Below are 19,903 nucleotides of genomic sequence, written 5' to 3'. Positions count from 1 at the left end.
AGTGTTTCCTGATGTTCAAAGGGAACTTCCTTTGTTTTAGTTTGTGCCCATTGCCTCTGGTCCTGTCCCTGGGCACCACCGAACAAAGCCTGGCTCAGTCTTCCTTGCACCCTCCCTTCAGGGATTTGCACATCCTTCTTGAGTCTTCTCTTCTCCAGTCCCAGCTCTCTCAGCCTTTCCTCATAGAAAAGGTGCTCCAGTCCCTTTATCATATTTGTGGCCCTTTGCTTCACTCTCTCCAGTATGTCCATGACTCTCTTGTACTGAGGAGCACAGAACTGGACAGCTCTCCAGGTCTGGTCTCACCAGTGCTGAGTAGAGGGGAAGGATCACCTCCCTCTACTTGCTGCCAATACTTTGTCTAATGCAGCCCAGGATACCATCAGCTTTATTTGCTTCAAGGGCACATTGCTGGCTCATGTTCTATTTGGTGTCTACCAAGATCTACCAAGACCTCCAGTGCCTTTTCTGCAAAGCTGTTCCGCATCTGGGTGGCCCTCAGCATATATTGGCACCTGGGGTTATTCCTTCCCAGGTGCAGGACTTTGCATTTCTTGTTGAACTTCATGACTTTTCTGTTAGCCCATTTCTCCAGCCTGCTGAGGTCCCTCTGGATGGCAGCACGACCCCCTGGCATCACAACCCCCTGGCATATCAGCCATTCCTCCCAGTTTTGTGTCACCAGCAAACCTGCTGAGGGTACGTTCTGCTCCATCATCCAGACCATTAATGAAGATGTTAAATGGGATTGGATCCAGTATTGGCCCCTGGGGTACACCACTAGTTAGTGGCCTTCAACCAGACTTTGTACCACTGATTGCCACCACCTGGGCCTGGCCCCTCAGTCAGGTTTCAATCCACCTCATTGTCTGCTTATTCAGCCCATACACCAATAGCTTCTCTGGGAGGATCTTAAACGATAGAGTGTTGAAGGCCTTAGTGAAGCCCAGGTAGACAATACCCACTGCTCTCGCCTCACCTACCAGATCGGTCATTTCATTGTAAAAGTTTATCACACTGATAAAGCATGACTTCCCCTTGGTGAAGACAGCCATGCTGACTACTCATGATAATTTTGTCTTTAATGTGCCTGGAAATGGTTTCCAAGAATAGCTGCTCCATCACTTTCCCAGGGACTGAGGTGTAGTTCCCTGGGTTCTTCTTCTTGCCCTTCTTGAAGAGAGGAGTGACATTTACTTTTCTCTAGTCTTCAGGCACTTCTCCCAGTTGCCATGATTAATTAAAGATTATTGAGAGTGTCCTTGCAATGACATCTGCCAGCTCCCTCAACACATGTGGGTGCAGCCCATAAGGGCCCATGGACTTATGTATGTCCAGTTTGCTTAAGTATTCCCTGATCTGACTGTCTTCCACCAACGGTACCTCTGCCTTGTTCCAGCCTTTCTCCCTTGTCTCTGGAACCTGGGATTCCTGAAGGCCAGCCTTGCTAGTAAAGAATGAGGCAAAGGCGGCATTTAGTACCTCAGATTTTCCCATGTTCTGTGGACTCGGGTCCCCTGTCTCATTGAGCAAAGGGCCTACATTTTCCCTAGTCATCCTTTTGTCACTTGTGTACATATATAGAAGCCTTTCTTGTTGTCTTTAATGTCCCTGGTCAGATTCAACTCCATTTGGGCTTTAGCTGTCCTACCTTTGTCCCTGGATGATCAATGTTTCTGTATTCCTCCCATCCTTGCTTCCGCCCTCTGTATGCTTCCTTTTTTGTGTCACAGTTTGGCTAGAAGCTCTTTGTTTATCCACACAGGCCTCCTGGCATTTTTGCTGAGTTCTTATGCATTGGGAGGGAACTCTGCTGAGCTTGGAGGAGGTGATCCTTGAATATTAAGCAGCTTTCTCGGGCCTCACTTCTCTCCAAGGCCTTAGCTCTTATATTCCAACAGGACCTTGAAGAGGCCAAAGTCTGCTCTCCTCAGGTGTGAGCTTGCCTTTCACCCTCTTCCCTGCTCTTCAGCTCCCGAATGCTACCATCTCATGCTCACTGCAGCCAAGGCTGCCTTTGACCTTCACATCCCCCACCAGCCCCTCCCTGCTGGTGAGCAGGAGGTCCAGCAGACCACTTGTCCTCACTGGCTCCTCTATCCCTTGGAAGAGGAAGCTGTTGTCAATGGACTCCAGGAACCTCCTGGATTGCTTATGTCCTGCTGTGTCATCCCACCAGCAGATATGGGGATGGCTGAGGTCCTCCATGGTGACCAGGGCCTGTGAATATGAGGCTGCTCCTATCTGTCTGTAGAAGGCCTCATCCACTCGTTCTTCCTGGTCAGGTGGCCTAGAGCACCTAGACACCCACTATAACACCACCTTGACCTGTCCTCTCTTTAATCCTAGCCCATAAACTCAGCTGGGTTCTCATCCATCCCCAGCCAGAGCTCCATGCACTCCAGCTGCTCTCTCACATAAAAGGGCAACTCCCCTTCCTCATCTCCCCTGCCTGTCCTTCCTAAAGAGCCTGTACTCCTCCATGGCAACACTCCAGTCACAGAAGCCACCCCGTTACATCTCTGTGATCTTCCTCCTCACATCCTTTCCCCTCACCAGCAGGTTTTGTTGTTGTTCTACAGACAAAAATCAAGAAAGAAATACTGCATAAATGAAACTAATATGACCATTGGCCACTGCTTCCCATTTTATTAAACTATATGGAAGTCTGCCTCTGACTAGCTGTGCCATTTTATAATGCTCTGTTCACTTCCTTAAGGCTGTGGGCAACAAACCCCACTTTTCTGAAGGTTAGAGGCATGCGTTACTCTGACTGGAAAGGCTAGTCTTGAAAAGATATTGCTGGGTGACTCATAAGTCATGTTATGTAGGACATGAGAGAAAGACATTAAAAGTGAAGGCCTCTTAGTTCAATTAAGTATAGCCATTTCTCACGTATTATATAGGATTTGTCAGGCTGGAGCACAGAATTGGTCCAATGATCACATAAAAAATACTATGTAATACATGAGAAATAAATTCTTGTGAGTAGCCAGATTTGTCAAAGCTGTTATGGCTTGTTATATCAAAGACAGGTAATAGCTTAAAAGTGGCAGAGAGGCATGCCTGAAAAGGTAAGAAAAACACCTTGGGACTCTACCACAGCTCAGAGAGAGCTCCCCCATTTGCAGCCACCCTCCCCTTAAATTACAGGCAAGAAGGGAGGGTGGGGACATCCCTGCAGTGGTGCCAGCCAGACACCTCTTCAAAACAGGTGACAAATGTTGAAACAGGAACAGGCCACTTTCAACAGCCAAGCAAATTCCCTAATGAGTTACTGAAGTTGTGACCTAATTGACCACATCTTTTCCACCTTGCCTTCCCTCCTGCACAACTGGGAATCAAGGATGGAAAGGTCGTATTTCACCACTTGCCTTTGATGCACCCCAGCCACCCGTATATCCTCCTGGCTGCCAACAGTGCTGCGTGGAGCCAGAAAGGGGGCAGGGGTGGCAGCAAGGTCAGACACATTGTCTGGCAGGGGACACTGGGTTTCCCAAGAGAGAAGGAAGACAGACTCATCTTTCCCAATTTGTTCTTCAGCCATCTGTTATACTTTCAAAGGCAACTGTACCAATATGCCTCATACACAGGCACAAGCTTTTCTTTGGTCTACAGCTCTGTACTGTGATATACTGGCAATTAATCCCGGTGTGTAATTCTGCTCTGGGTCTCTAGTTTAACACTCTGCCTCCTCATCACTGTGGCATGTAACTGTCTTCAGGGACACACAGTTCACCCAGGGTACTATTTACTGGGCTTGTCACCTGTGGCCTGACAGCAGAGGACTATGTAATTCAATTCCAATTGCCTTGCCCCTACTCAAGTGGCCATGATTCTCTTATTCACCATCAGCTTCTCACTTTCCCTTGTTCGCAAAAAAAAAAGGCCACAGTGCTTCCAAAGGAAATAAAATCCTTGAGTCTTGAGTATGTTTTCTGCTTGTTTTATACTATGAATTTCAGCACAGATGAGAAAGGGCTAACAAATACCCAGACTTACCTCTTCAAAGTGATTGGGCTTAGTGATAAGCTACATGCAGTGAGACAGAGGATCTGCTTAGACATATATTAATGTGCATTTGCCTAAGTTGCTTACAAGCAACCAATCAAGCACACAGGATTAGATACTGCAATTAATTTCAGAAAACAGAAGTATTCAGGGCATTATTTGTTTCTTCTCTCTCCTCTTGTCTTTCCTTTCCCCCTTAGAAGCCCTATGTTAGTTACAGTCTATGATTCATGTTTACACAGAACATACAAATGAGCCAGCTTAAAAATATCAGTAAATTGCATGACAGAAATCTTTGGATAAGGTATAAGAAATATCTACTTTTCAGAGTTCTGACTATTTTCCACCACACAGCAGCCTGGCAACATTCCATCCAGCTGATTTTCATTAGTATATTTGACTGATTGACATCCCACCTCTCCAAGATGCACACTTGTTTTTGTGTTCCTCCATTTGTGTATATATATAGTACATACTATTTTGAAGTATCTACAGGAAAATTAAGTTTAAATCTGCTTTTACCACAAATACTATCCATGTATTGAATACACTATATTTTTTTAAACCACCCAGAGTCTAGTTTAATTTGTTTGCATAATCATTTCATCATACATAACTCATGTATATAAAATCAGGTTAGTAAATATTATTAGCACATACCTTTCGAGGGCCTGTGTTTTTCAGCTCAAAGACATCCATGGTGTAGTTGACTCTGCGACCATAGTGGTCAAACTGAACATTTCCTGTCAATCCTTGTATTCGAATCTACAAATGAAAGAAAAAATATCATGGAAGATCCAGCCTTTTAGTCTTTATTCCAAATGTCACAGCAGTGCAATTTATCCTGGCTATGTCCTATGATTATCATAACAACACTACTATAGAATAGTCAGGCATTTTAAAGCAAAAAAGTTGGCTACTTTTCCTTTGTATTCTTTTTTCTTGTCAAACCATGCTTAAAATAGGCTTAGATATGCCAGTATCTAAGTGCTACAAAAGACACTCAATGGACCTTCTCTTCTTCCATGCTTTGCAGCTCAACACTTTTGAGCTGCAGGTCCATAAGAGAAGTACATTTTCAACCGTTCTCAACACTCCTGCAGAACATTTTGCATCATGTGAAATAAACTCATAGGATGTTTGGCCTTTGCTCATATATCTTTTTACTTCACACTCTGGTGGATTAAATGTACAAATCTAGTATATACTGCTCATCAAGGTAAACTTGACAACTACCTTGGCCTCAGCAAAACAATTTACTATTACAGAACATGGGTGACATGCACAGGGCCTGAAAAGAGTGTTTTCAAAGCCTTAGAGTGGAGAAGGGCAGCCCAGAGATTGGCTGTTGCAGTTTTCTACCACCTGTGTATCAGCTGAAACCAGAATTATTTTTTCTTTCAGCACTTTACTGCCTCACTGAAGGATACCCAGACTGTGGTCCTCATCTCAAAGAAGCCATGGCCATATTGCTGCTGGCTGTGATCATATCAGGATCCAGCCATGCAAACCTCTTTGGCCAGATTCAACTCAGGCTGTCTGCCTGAACACAGAAGCCTGACTTCATGCTTCTCTCGGTTGTTACAGATCTGCGCATCTGCAAGGAGTATGTGAAGCATAAAAAATGCTTTATTTCTCTCCCTATGAGTCAGGATGTGGATTTAAATCACTTACTCTTTCCCTCTGTCCATTTCTATCTCTGCTGATTTTTCTCCAGGACTGAAACCTTGGTTTCCAGGCACAGAGCTGCCAGCTCTGTCAGCAGTCACTTCTCCTCAGCAGTTTCTCCTGAGTGGAGCCTGCTCATTTGCAATGATTTAAATTCTACTGCAGGATTTTTATTTTCTTACTGTCCCATTCAAAGGAAAGGCTAAATCATCTTGACAGAGATCTGGAACTTTCTAGGCATCCATATTCATCAGGAATTCAAAATCCTGACATCAGAGAGCAGTAGCTCTGGGTTATTTCTTTAAAAAAACCACCACACACACACAAAAAAACCCCCATCTATGTGATTTCCCTGGGAGAAATCTGCTTTAATTCATGATGACAGAAACATATTTGAAAGGTTATATTATGTAGGTATACCCTTTCCCTTAAATGACAATTTCTGTACAGCCAGGTTATATGTGAAAGTAACAGATGAGATCATCAGTTCAGTGGAGGAAGTTCCAACTACCTTAATAGAACTAACAGTAGTTTCAAATAGTAGTATTTCCCCTCTGCCTTCATTCCAAGTTATAAACCAGAACAACCCCAGCTGTTCCAAATGAAAACTGAAAAATAAATTTTCCCTTTCCTGTTACTACCCTTGAGTATCTTCCAAATCATATAGCGTACAACTAGTATCTGATATTCACAAAGATCACTAGAATAAAGCCTACCCTTACCTGTTTTAATGTCCTCTCCATATCAATTCCTTGACCCCATGGGGCTGCAGGGTTAGCAAGACAATCACCAGCATTTCCTCTCCTTGAAATATCAATTTTCTGTCTTCTAAGATTACGGAAAGTTTCAGCCATCACAAGTACTCCATCATATGTTAATGCAGATGTATACTAAACAGATGGACAAAACCACCACTTTAGAGTTGGCATGTCTTCACAAAAATCAGCTGTCTCGGATATTTCTAGTTTGATTCATTATGCAGCAGTTTCCACAACTTCATTTAGAAAAAATCTTTCCTCAAAATCAAAAGGAATTTTGTCTAAGGGATGAATGCGGGACAGGGAAGAGTACATTTCAGTAGCTCCAGCTTTAAAACCATAGTTCTTAAGGGTAGAGAAATCTGCCTCTGAAGAATTCTTAAAAGAAACAAATTAAACAGGAGATATTCCAGTCTTAATTTTTTTTCAAGTTGCCTTATACATTAGGGAATAACCACACCCACCCAACTTACTCAAAAGTAAAAGAAAGTATCTCACTGAGAAAATATAACTGAAAGAATGCACAGCTAATGAGCAGACATCGAGGCTATTTGGTTTCTTAAGAATGATCAAGGGTATGTTCTTGCTATTGAAAAAACTATCTTGGCTCTGCATAACATAGGGCACTGAATGGTCTACATTTCTACACAACTTTAGGTTGAGAACATGTCAGATGAAATGTGTAGAGCAAGTCTTCAACAGATGTTAGTCCAGAGCCACGTCAATAAGCCAGCATTTTCTCAGTATGATCTTCTGATGAGCATATGCCCAGGACTGCTATTGATATGCTCTGTAATTTCTGAAATTTAAAATCACTTATTCAAGTCTAATTTCCTTCCTTTTCTTCATCTTGCATATTGTAAGCTCTTTGGGACATTGTTTATAATCTAAAATTTTGGTTATCCATAGGTGAATTACATGCGACTCAGATTAATCATGCTGACTTCTCAGAAGGAGGCAGCACAATCCTGTTCATGTGGCAAGGAATCCTATAGGCTAAATTGTTCCTGTCACCAGTACTTGGGAATGTCTGTACTCCATAAACCACAACATCCTCGGTGCTTTCTTTTTTTCCTACAGAACATAGATTTTTTGAATATTCACCAGATTATGTAGCTATGCTTTGTACTACCCATGTTGATACCCCCTCTAGAGTTTGCTAACCTACTAACCTCCCAGCCAAAGGAGGGCTCGTTGCTTATCTTTGCACAGTGCCCTCTGTGAGAAGCAGAAAGAAAGAAGCAGAAAGGAGCCCAGTTTTAACTAGGTCTGATATACATTAGTACATATAATAACAGAACTATTTTGATGAAGTGGTATTTATAGCTATGCTGTGATTTGCCTGCCAAGAAAATTATAGGTGAGATTAGTATTTTGTTACCCATCTGTGAGGGATTAGGATAGAGGAACACTGGGATGTAATTTCACTGTAAGATCATGCCTGAAAGTGATTACTACACCAGGTTGTGAGATGGATAGAATTTCCAGAGGAAACTCCAAATACCAATTTAAAGGTAGTAAATTTACAGTTGTGGTTATATCTCATATACAGTAGATTTCAGCTGTTGGGAAAGCTGGGAAATCTCTGTACTCCAAGTGAATCTAGATAATTAGACTAATTCATGTAAAATTGGTTGAAATTAAGTTGTCAGTTAAGTGTTTGACCTTTAACTCCTGTCAGTAGAGGGGTGAAGCTGGAGAATAAGTGACAAAGGACATTAAAGTACATCGGCAAAACGTGTTGCAATTTGTGTTTCTATCATACATTCGTAAGGATAGGCATAATTAGTTGCCAGTAACAGTAAGATCAACTGCCTTCTCCTTTAACTAAACATTAAGGTCTTCATTCATGTATTCAACAACGTCAATCAGAAATTAGAACGCTTGAGTGATATTTTTGGTAGCACTTCAGATCAGCCAGTACCTTTGGTGGGGTCTCAGATCCTGGGTATTCTCTCTGGTCCAGCTTCTTCCAGCGCTGCATCAGCTTTGTTACCATCGGGGTACTGAAATCTACTAGCTGAAATCCAGTCACATTGGCTCCTCCATGCATAAATCTCTCCAGAGAAATATCCTTGAATCCCTATAAAATCAATTTAAAATTTTGTTTGCCCTTGTACACCACTGTGGGTCCAATCTGTTCTAGGTCAGTGAGGCAGCATAAAGAATGCACACCAGCAGGTTTCCATTATAAGCCAAAACTTAAAACGATAGAATAATGTTGAACCTTTGTTGATAGTTTCCATGTATGTAGTAAGGAATGAAATAAAACCAAGAAATAAATTTCCTATATTATTGCTAGGGTGGTCTTGACAGCTAAGCAACACATTGCTGGGAATGGCAGACAGTTTTTGAAGAAATGCCTTTGGCGAATCAACTGAAAAGTGCCTGCAGAATATTAAAGCCTTAATCCAATTTCCATCAAAGTTGGCAGATTCCAATGAGCACTGTACTAGTGCTTTAACCAATATAACCATATTTCTTTGCATGTTTGCACAATGACCAGTGCTATTCTGTAAATTCATTTATTCCAGGATTCATTGTTTAGGTTGCAGGTGTCTGAGATAATGAAATAACATAATAGACATTAGAAGGCAGAGACAGCACATGAGGATCTCACTGTTGGTCCAAGGAAAACATCAGAATCACACTTCTGTGAAATAGGATGGTGGTAGCTCTCAGATCTGATACATATTGAAAGCCTAGAGTGACCCTCAACACTGAAGGAAAAAATAAAGTATACATATTTCCCGACTTACTGGTTTCTCAGGCTAATCTGTTCAGTACATATAAAGACAGATTCTTTAGTAACATTTGCCTTTAGAAATATAACTGAACCTCAAGAAATTGCATAATGCAAACTGCTAAAGTAAGCTAAGAAACAAGCATAAACCTTTCTGCTCCTTTCCTAGCTGCTATGTTTAATGCCAGCTCAGAGGTATCTTATTTTTATTTTAAGTTCCTCTGACTGATATTTACCCATGCAAACAGAAGTGCACTTAACTTAAAAAGGAAAGATTTAGGGAAAAAATATAGTGGGGTACTGACCCAGTACCCCAGGAAAAAAATCTGTTAAAAGAAGATATTTGATTCACGTCCTAAAGCACACTGACAGTAAATATAAAAGATGACCATGTTATTGAACAGCCAGTAAATAGCAACGTGTGACCCTGCTGAAGCAGATGAGTAGATGTGCCTGTCTCCACTGTATATTCCACTAGCAGTTTACTGCAACATCCAGCTCCTTGTTTACAGCAACTATTTTGCATGGGAAAAGTTACTTGGGGAACTATAAATTTGTAATGCTGAAAATCTAATTTGGAAGACCTAAGAGAACAGACATGTCTCATTTAAAATACCCGAGGCTGTAAAAATAATCTGATGTGATTTTAAGTTAAGGTACAAGTACATCAAAGCACAATAAAATCTTTCGCGCCAACTAAAATTCCTCGAGGGAGAGTAAAAAGGAAACAATTTAAAGCATACTTTCACTTTGTTTTTCCAGGAAGGTATTTTGGCTTAAAGAACAGGTGATTTTAATAATAAAATATTACATTTATTCTTTCTTTGCCCTCTTCTGAACATTATCTGTGTGAATGTGCAGTTTAGACTCAAAGTGAAAATACTGAACAAGTAATTTGACTGGAAATAGCTGATCTTACAGCAAAATGAACGTTCCCTGGAGAATGTAGAAAGTTACCTCAAGAAATGTTATGTTACTAATATTAAAAAGATGAGTCAAAATCATAGCATAGTTCTGTAAATTCTAATTCAGCCACAAGATACACTTAGCAGTCCTTTATGCTACATTGATTTTGATAAAATTTAAGATGGTAACATTGTGCCCTTCTTGTCTAGATGGCTTTAACAACAAAACCAGGTTCTTTTACGCACCATAAAGAATGTATTATGAGCAACCACATATTAGCAACAAATGGCAAATGCTGTGTGAAGTGGTATAACTTCAAAGTAAAACTGACTGTTTCACTTACCGAGCAGGGGCATAATTCTAGAAAAGTATCTTACCAGGTTGGCAACAATATAATGGTATCCTTTAACATGCTTTCCCACGCTCACAATCTGTGGGAGACAAATAAGAAAGGAAAAGAAAAAACTATGTCATATAGTTTTCTCTAGAAAGGTGTTTTCATAGCCAGAAAGATATAAATTCTGAAACACATAACATCAGTAATATAATGTTGCACGTCTTTCTCCATATAGCTACCAATAAGGTAGCTATAACTTTCCAGGTGCTTAATCATGGGAAAAAGTTAAAACCAAAGTGAGTAAAGCAATGAACTGGTAATCTGAGTGTCTTCCATATGATTGAAAATGTTACTGTAGTATACTATTTTATCAGATAGAGCAACTATGAGATACAAATTCGGGAGGAGGTCACACATTAGCTAGAAAGCCTACCTGCTGATGTACCTTTTCATTTTAAATAACTGTGGAATTTAGAATCAAACTGGGTTTTCATTTCTTGGGATCAAACCTGTTTGCCCTTGAGGTGCTCAAGTACTATGAGAGTTATTCACCTCTTAGGTAATACACTAAAGACTTTGGGAACGGGCATGAGTGAGGAGAACAGAGCAAGAATGGACAGCAAAACTGCCCTTGAGTGTTTAACCAAAATATAATGTCAAGTGATGCAAAAAAGGAACAAACATGATGTGCAGCCACTACAATCCTGATATGGCAAGATCAACAACACGTTTTAGACAAAACCTATGTCAGCCTATGAATTTTATCAACATCATTGCCATTTCTATGATGGAATGCCTCTTATTTGATGTGCTGAAAACCAAAAACGAAGAGAGAATATTTTGCCATAGTAGAAAGTGGTGTTAATAGTTTCATTGCAATTAAAGCTGTTTTTACTAAATAAACTAACAATAATACCTGTAACGTGCAGCTTGCATTTAATACCAGTAAAGAGTCCTTTTACCTCTTATTTTTGATTGTTTACCACTCATTTAGACAAAGCCTGCTTGCAACCCAAATGTGTGGGTTTTTTTTTTTTCTCCTTGTACTCATCTCCACAAAGCATTTTAGTTCCTTCCAAATGAATAAATAAGACACAGCCAAAACTTTTCCATGCGGTGCAGGTTACTCAATAGGTAATAGGAAGCTGATGGATCTATCTCCTTTCCTGCTTTGGCATCTTAGCTCTAGGCCCTGTCCTGAAGAATTGGCAACTTCTTGCCTTTTATGGATTGCACCTCATGTTCGAAAGACAGAACAAAACACTCTGTAAGCTTTGCAGCCCCTTTTCCCAGTGCAGTAAAAAATACTAATATCACATTTTGGAGATGGGAGACAAGTTGCTGAAGGAATAAATAATTTGGCCAAAGACACCCAAGAACCCAGGATCTAAATCTGGATTAAGACTTGGGAATGCTTGTTTCCTGGCTATATTGTTCCACTGATTCAATTTGCTTCTACAGCAGAGCGGACGGGAAAACTGAAGGGATGTGGCATAAGCCTCTTGTGAAGACTGTTTTAATTTCATTATTTTAAAGTAATAAACAAGCAATTTGTCTGTTATCCTTTTGTTCTTCTTGTCTCACAATTTCTATTTCATATTTATAGTCTGTAGCTAAAAAGACTGTATTTAAAAAGCAAAACATAAGCTAAAAAACCCACCAAAAGACACCACCACCATGACCAGATTGTCACCCTTCATAGAAATTAATTGCTTACTTTGGACTTAATCAAACTTCCATTAAGTTCAGTGATTAAATACCATTGCTACCATTTTACTGAGGGGTGGCACCAGCTCAACACGTGTGTGAGAAGGGTGCTGTCAAGCCATTTTTTTTCACTGAATAAAAAGGTTTAGATCCCTGCTGGTTCAATGGCTTCACAGGGATGTGATCCCTGACACCAATAATGCTTTCACGTCTGTACTCCTTCAGCACACATGGTAATGAAAATGCATTTGCCTCTCCATTATAGGGAAACTGATGTAGACTAAACCCTCACATTTTAAAATTACTATAGTATCACAGTTTGAATGTAAGTGGACTGACATGATTTAAGATATGTACTAGATCCTCAGCTTGGGCAAACCACTGCAGCTCCCTTTGAGCTCTTGGAAGTTGATGTGGCTTTGGCAATTAACACTCTTAGTGATCTGTTCCCTCGTTTGGTTTTGTAACAGAAATTGTGAAGATCATTGCAACGTATCAGTCAAATAAAACATGAACAACCTGTAACAGTTGAGGTACGTCAGACACATGTCTATAGCTGTCACAGTCAAAATGAATCGATACTGCAAATGATTAACCAGATACGCTTCTGTGCTTGTTCCTAGCAAATGCATGTAGATATCATTGCAGAATTCCTGGATTTGATGTGAACAATACAGAATACTTTCTTGGGGTATTTTCTTCAGTGTATTGTCTCAAAGCTTGCCTCTGAGGGTGAGTGATAAAGGTACACATTTAAGTATTACCTAGTTGTCTTAACTCCTTTATAGTCAGTGGAAAGAGCAGACACTCTGAGGAAATGATTCATCTTATCCTAAAGCACACATGCAGAATTAATTAGATAACTTATGCCCTGAAAGTGCATGTTTTTCTGCACTGACTAGAAAAAGAGTTGATGGTAATTAGCTCTGATGTAGACACCTACATTATATATCCCTAACGTTAACCAAGACAAATTTCACCCTAAGAATGTTGATTATAGAACAGAGAAGAGAAATTATGCTATATGGCTTTTATTTGCAACCAAGATTGGATACAAATCTGATTCTGAATCTGGAAATATTTATGGTTATTGATCACACACAGTTTGCAAACCAGGAATTGCTTATGATTTAGGAAAAAAATTTGCCTGTTTAGTGAAACAGCTTTCTGTGAGCATCTCATACCATTGAATATCTAAAATAGTGACCTTTCTCAAATACTCAAAGCAGCAGATTATGATCTAAAAAACAGGATATGAATTCTTGCCACCTGAAGAATTACCTTCCTCTATACTGTACTTCTGCACTGAGATAAATTGAGGCAATGAACTTCAGTCCTTCAAAACAAGAAAAAGAATTTCTGACAGCTACTCAGTCTGGAATGCAAACCCTCATACTTTTCTTCTCTATTATTAACTAGTTAGCAGTGACTAGAGCTTTAACAGAGATGAGAACTCAATCATTCCATACAGGTAACAGTAGATACTGCCCAGAACCATAAACTAAACAGATCAGTGCTGGTGAGTGAGGAAAGAGTATTTTTCTTCTATGGCAGAGCAGGGCAGGGTGTGTGTGTGTGTAAAAGAACCAGCAAATCTATTCCAAAAGGAATAAAACAGGACTGAGATTTTGATAAATGAGAGTGTTCCAGAAAGCCTTTGCTACAAAAGTTCATTAAGTCTGGGGGCACCTTAAAACCCCAGGTACTTCCTTGTGCACTCCTAAATTCAAACGGAAGGGCCAAGCTCATCACAGTCCAGAGAGAAGGCTTTGCCTAATATCTACATTAGCAAGTAGCTTAGTTAATAGGATGGGTTCTGTACAGCAGAAATGTCGGTGCTAGGGAGATGGCATCCACAGTATGCATGTTTCAGGGTTTTACTCTGGACTGTCTCTAACCTGGTCACGAGACTGAACTCACACTACATTTCAGGCGTGCCTGTGGGCACATCTTCTTGTTTGGTGTCATCCAAAAGAAAATCAATGCATGTATTTTGAGTCTGCCCTTGATGTCAAATGCAGGAATCATGAGATTCACTTCAAAGAGATGTTCCTGACACCAACTAAGATGCTTTTGTGCCTGTGGGCCCCACTCTCTTAGACAGGCCCTGGGCATCCATGGGGCAGGTGGCAGATCCAGGTGTAGCACAAGGCTGAGCAGTGAGAATTGTCTTCATATCAAAAGGAAGGCCCTGAAGAGAGGCCTGTGCTGCCACAGGCACCTGCGGTGTCTCTGCCCAAGGAGCAGGACATCTGATTTGGCTCTCACCGTGGCCAGCTGCAAAGCCTGAGACAGTGCTAGGCATCAAAGATGGCTTTGCCAGTCACATAAGCGGCAATACACCCATGGACCTGCTGATATGGTAGGTCAGGGTCATAGTAGGTCAGGGAGGAACTTCTGCATGTGTAACTGTCCTTTTCATTGCTTCGGGATGCTTTGATTCAAAACTACCCTAGTGCCGGCAACCTGAGCAAGTGGGATGAGATCCATTCCTGCCCCCTCATGTAGTACTTCTTCACTTAACATCTTCTAATGACTTATTTTTGCTCTGTACTCCTACTCTGACCTGTACTTAAACACAACACAGAGATACTGCACCTGGCTTTTGTTGCAGTGAGAGTTTAAGATGACCTCAGCTTGCTCAGGGAGATTTTGGGCAGAAAGTGTTGGGAAGGGTGAACTGATTTGTGACTTCTTTGGGGAAGGCTGAGAGCAGGGGAAAGCAGGATGCTGCACTGGCTTTTGTGTATTGTTTTGCCTCTTTTAGTTCCAAGGTGGCTAGCACCTGTAACTGGAGCTCTTTTATACTCTTACTTGTAAAACTGAAGAAATTAAATAATCAACACTGTTCTGAAGAATGAGTAAGAAAATACAGTCTGCTTCCCAATTACCAGTAACAGGAAATAATAGAGCCATTCCGTGTATTATCCAGTAGTCACGCCATCAGTGAGTACTTCATTTCAGTAAATGCAACAGGATAGAATCAAAGAAAGTGAAATATTAAGGCCAGCTGGCTATCAAGGTTGTTTCAGAATGTAATGCAACTTCTTTTTTTTTCTTCTAAATATTGTTGTGTATGTGAGTGTCTGTAGAAAAGTGAACTTTGAAAAAAAAAAATCAGCCTTAGGCCTACATTTATGTATAAGAAACTAAAAAGAACAGTACATTGTGAGAATTTTTACTTGCTGATCTATCATACTGCAATTAAGAAAGTGCTTTATTCTGATTTCAGTGATTGCAGTGGCAATCAAAAGCAACCAGAATTATACCACCTACTTCAAAGTGTGGTAAGAGCAGGGCCAGTGATGTCTGAATCCAACTTAGGCTTTAGACACAACTCTGAACTTTCTGACTTTATCATACAGTACTGTTCTTTCCATTTAGCTGAACAATAGCCTGGCCTAGGAAATTCAGAAACCATTCCACTATTGAAAAGAAGAGCTACCAGGATCTGCTTTGATTCTTTTCTTTTTTTACCCCTGGAAGTGGCAAGTTCACTGACTTTGATAAAACCATTTCCAGACTTACACCAGCATCTGAACAGAGAATCAGGCCCCAAGTCACCCTCTGACCTTGGGTCACCAAGGGACCCAAGTCACTACTAAGAAATGGATATTTCATATAACTCATTCTAAAGAATGTTTAACTTCTGTAGCATGAAATGTCCCTCGTTATGATTTCCAGAAGATGGAGGTCAGTACAGCTGGAGTGAAAAGGACTTATTTTCAGTTAAATCTCTTCAAAGGGTGATAGCTGTGCATTACCAATGGGATTTTAACAAAGGTTTTCCTCCTTGCTATTGTGTCACAATCTGCTGCCTTAAGAAAAAGAATACCTGCAATAAAATGAAGTCTGTCTAACACAATATAAAAAGTGTGGAGACTTGTTAAAGATGGAAGATTGAGACCTGACCTGAAGTATTGTGGCAGAAGTGGCGATGATATAAACCACAACTGAAATGGGATTTTATACAATATCTGAAGCAAGGATAAATCTTTTACAAAGCCATAAAAAAGCAATTGAGAAACAAGCTTAATTTTAACAGCTAGTGCTCACAAAAGGGCACAGTTGTTGGGGAAAGGGCTGGCTGTGAACAGCCTACAGCCAGCAGAGAGGATGTTAAAGGCGGCAACGAACAAAGCAGAAGTGGCTTCTTACAAATCGGCACTTATTTCTCTGTTGTGAAGGCAGGCACTGAGCTGGCACAGCAGTGCACACACCTGCCTCTTGCACAGCCAAGCAGAGGGGAAGGATGCTTCCCACACAGCCCCTGTGCCCACAACCAGCTGGCAGGGCAGAGCCCTGTGCAGCACAGGCAGCTGCCGGGGAAGAAAACCTGGAGAGGTGACTCAAAGGCCGTTAACCTGTGCCCTGAGCATGGCTGGTTGCTTTCTTCTGGTGCTAAAGTTGCTTGCATTCAAAGCTTACTCTTGTGAAAGGCTTACTCAGTGCTAAATGGGATATGCAGACTTGGAGGGAAAAAGGAGGTGAGGAATGGGAGGAAGGGTGTAAGACGAAAGTCACTTTACAAATCCTCCAAACCATTTGTATTCATCCTTTGTTTTCTATCATCTACTTGTTCTTTCAGTAACTGAAATAACCTATTTCTCAGGTCCAAACCTCATCAGTTTTGTGGTGCAGTGACAAAATGTGTTTTTATCACTGTGTAATGTGGGATGGTTATTGTGTGCAAAATCCCAGCTGCTTCACAGAAAATGAGCCTAGGCAGAGAGATGCTCCTGGATCTGCAGGGTGAGGAAAACGCTGGTGGCAGTGCCAGCAGCTGGGTCCCTCAAGGAGAAGGGCTATCGGTTTGCATAGACATAACCATGTTACTTAGAAGCAACTCTGTAGACCTCTAGGGAAAAAAAAACCCAGCAACAAAACATGGAAAGGAATGATGAGGAAAAGGCACTCTGAATCTCTCACCCCGCCTTGGACTAAGAAGAGATAACAGAGAGCTGCTACTGTGTCCCTGAAGTAGTCTAGATCCAGCAATGCTGCTACCAGGCCAAGTTACTGTGTGCTGTGCACATACCAAAGTGTGAGAAGAACGAAACCTGCATTTTGTTCATGCAAATCAAAAAGATACAGAGGAAAACCAGACAGTCCATGACATTTCTGACTCAAGGGAGAACTTGAGTATCTGACTCAAGGGATAACTTGGTATCTGCATTATGCAACTAAACCACATGTAAATGCAATGTGATCTCTTGATAAATACTTACCTGTGTTGTGCTAGTGATTCTTTGTGCCAATATGCTGCTGTGTTCATGAAAAACAGGGAAAGCAGAAGAAACTGGGGAGGAATGATTGAACTACTCCCCTGTTTAATTTGTGTGTCTGGTTAATTTCTGCCTTCCTGCAAGTATTGTGTTGTAATGTATTAAAAGTATTATGTTTTAATCTCTTCTTCTTCTTCTTCTTCTTCTTCTTCTTGTTATTATTATCTTAATTATGCCAGAGATGTAAATGCCATTTGAAAAAATGGCAGTTGCTAGCTTCAATTAGTAGACACACAGGAAACTTAAGATAGGGAAAAAAAAATCTAAACCCAGCAAAATTTACAACTTGATCAATTTAGAGAAATTCAGCAGTCAAACATTACTGTTTCAGGCTTAGCATTCCTGTGGCAAAATATTGAGAGCAGACCAAGAAGGACTGGAATACGTCAGCTTCTGTGCTTTCCTCCATTCACACATTTATTTACTTTCATTTTGATGGTAATAATAATAATTATCAATCTTGCTATGACAGCCTGCTCCATTTTACCCATCAGAGATTTGGTTTTCAGTGCTAACACATACACGGTACTTTTCAGTTACACATCTCAAGGCTCTTTAAGGCTGGGAAAGCTGAGGATCAGCGATGTCAAACAACACCTTGAAGAACTGAATTAGTTAGACAACAATGAACAGTGCCCAAGACACTGTGCAGCTACTTCCCTATCATGCTTGTTAATAAGTATTGTTAGCTATTATTAATTAGAGTTTATTGGCTTGTAATTTTTACAAGGTAAGATTAATGATACCAATACTTTGGTATATGACTTTACATCCATGATTGATTTTTAATACTACAAAGTACAATGTACATTTTTTTATTATTACATATCAGTTCAGCTGTGTACATCGAAGCATTAAATATGTGGAGGATGCTGCATAGCAATTTTCACCTCTGTGTTTAAAGGCAAATACAGTCCTGGATGAGCAGCGAGGCTTGATCTCGCTGATAGAACATTGACAAACCTGAGGAAAGTGCCTGTCTACTGGAAAACATCCCGCTTAATTCTTATGGGCAGAGGACGGCAGGGAGCAGGAAAAAAAGACTAGAATTAGGCTGTCTGGTAGACCAGGAGCCAGAGCGATGATCTCTGACAGCAAAACTGATTCACTATGCCAAATTGAGAAGAAAATGCTGCTCACAGTGGATACCTTGGAAGACTTCTAACACAGAGAGCTGAGGGCTGGACTGTCGGATGGAGATGGGTGGGAGATGATGGAGCTGCTACAGATGGAAGAAGGAAGGAAACCCATTGCCATTCTTGCAAAAAGAAGACACATTTTTTTGCTGAATAGAGTCCTGTATATGTCCACGTGCATGTGTTTATGTACATATCCATGTGTACAAATACAGCAACAAACACTGTAAATGTCACTGCATATGAAAAAGCCTGAGAAAACAGAAATTAGGAGTAGCAATATGCTCTTTCAGAAAGACGTAAGCATCAAGGTCCTAGGCAAATGCAATTACAGTTAACTTGTTTTTTTCAGTTTGCTTTGCTGAGCTTTGTGTGAAGGTCATTAAGGAGACACAGTTAACTTAAATTCCTAGTAAAAATCTGCCCAAGAGGACTATCAGAAATTAGGAAGAAGTAGCAGAGCATTTAGTAGCAGAGAATGAGGAATCAAAATACTGGAGGAGCATGTTGCCTGGCTTAGTGAGGGATTTTTTTAGATCTGGTCATTTAGACTAGCACAGAGGTTGATCTGATCACCCTGGTACTCCTTCTAGCTGTTTCTAATGCAAGCATATTATGGGTTTGCAAGATTCAGTACAAGATGATACACAATTCACCCACTCATAAGGTATTTTTATCTCAAGAGCTGCTTATAGGTGCGCAAACAAGAGTAAATGAGAAACAAATGGAGCTCATCTGTGTAGATCTGTGCCTTATTTTGTGGCCTGACTCTCAGCCTGACTCAACAAACGCAGCAGGACAGGCTGGGTACATGCTGGATAGGAACAAGCTTCACAGGAAAACTCCTGGGGGTCCTGGTAGACAAGTTTACCGTGACCCAGCCATGCACCCTCATGACAAAGAAAGGCAACAGCCTCTTGGTCTGCATTGCCAGCAGGTCAAGGCAGGTCACCCTTCTCCTCTGCTCAGCTCTGGTGAGGCACATCTGCAGTGCTGTGCTCAGTGTTGGGCTACCCAGTACAAGAGAGACACAGGCATACTGGAGTGGGTCCAGAGAAGGGCCACGAAGGTGACTGAGCACTTGAAGCATCTGTCATGAGGAGAAGCTGACAGAGCTGGAACTGTTCAGCCTGGAGAAGAGAAGGCTCAGGCAGATCTTCGTCCAGATGGGGTGTTGTGGGGAAGGTACCTGACTTTCCCTGGAGGTGCACAAGAATGCACAAGAAAGGACACAGGTTGCAACACAAGAAATTTGAGCTAGATACGAGGAATTTTGTTTTTTACCATGAGGTAGTCAAGTACTGAAACAGGGCATAATGGGGTTGTGGGATGTCCATCCTTGGAAGTGGTCA

The 19,903-nt window shown here is 41.0% G+C and overlaps 1 protein-coding gene across 3 annotated transcripts in view; it reads right to left on the bottom strand.

Moving 5' to 3' along the window:
- GRIA4 (glutamate ionotropic receptor AMPA type subunit 4) overlaps positions 1-19,903 on the bottom strand; it is a 240,641-nt gene that overhangs the window by 68,240 nt on the left and 152,498 nt on the right. For all 3 annotated transcript variants that reach the window (XM_037377767.1, XM_037377768.1, XM_037377769.1), the window contains exons 5-8: positions 10,464-10,517; positions 8,362-8,520; positions 6,402-6,569; positions 4,672-4,776 (exon numbers count right to left, since the gene is read on the bottom strand). In XM_037377767.1, the coding sequence (XP_037233664.1) occupies positions 4,672-4,776; positions 6,402-6,569; positions 8,362-8,520; positions 10,464-10,517 (486 nt within the window). The remainder of the gene's footprint in view (positions 1-4,671; positions 4,777-6,401; positions 6,570-8,361; positions 8,521-10,463; positions 10,518-19,903) is intronic.

This window comes from Falco rusticolus, chromosome 2, assembly GCF_015220075.1.
Source record: "Falco rusticolus isolate bFalRus1 chromosome 2, bFalRus1.pri, whole genome shotgun sequence".
In the NCBI taxonomy this organism is placed as follows: domain Eukaryota; kingdom Metazoa; phylum Chordata; class Aves; order Falconiformes; family Falconidae; genus Falco; species Falco rusticolus.
This window is presented reverse-complemented; position numbering and strand designations above follow the sequence as displayed.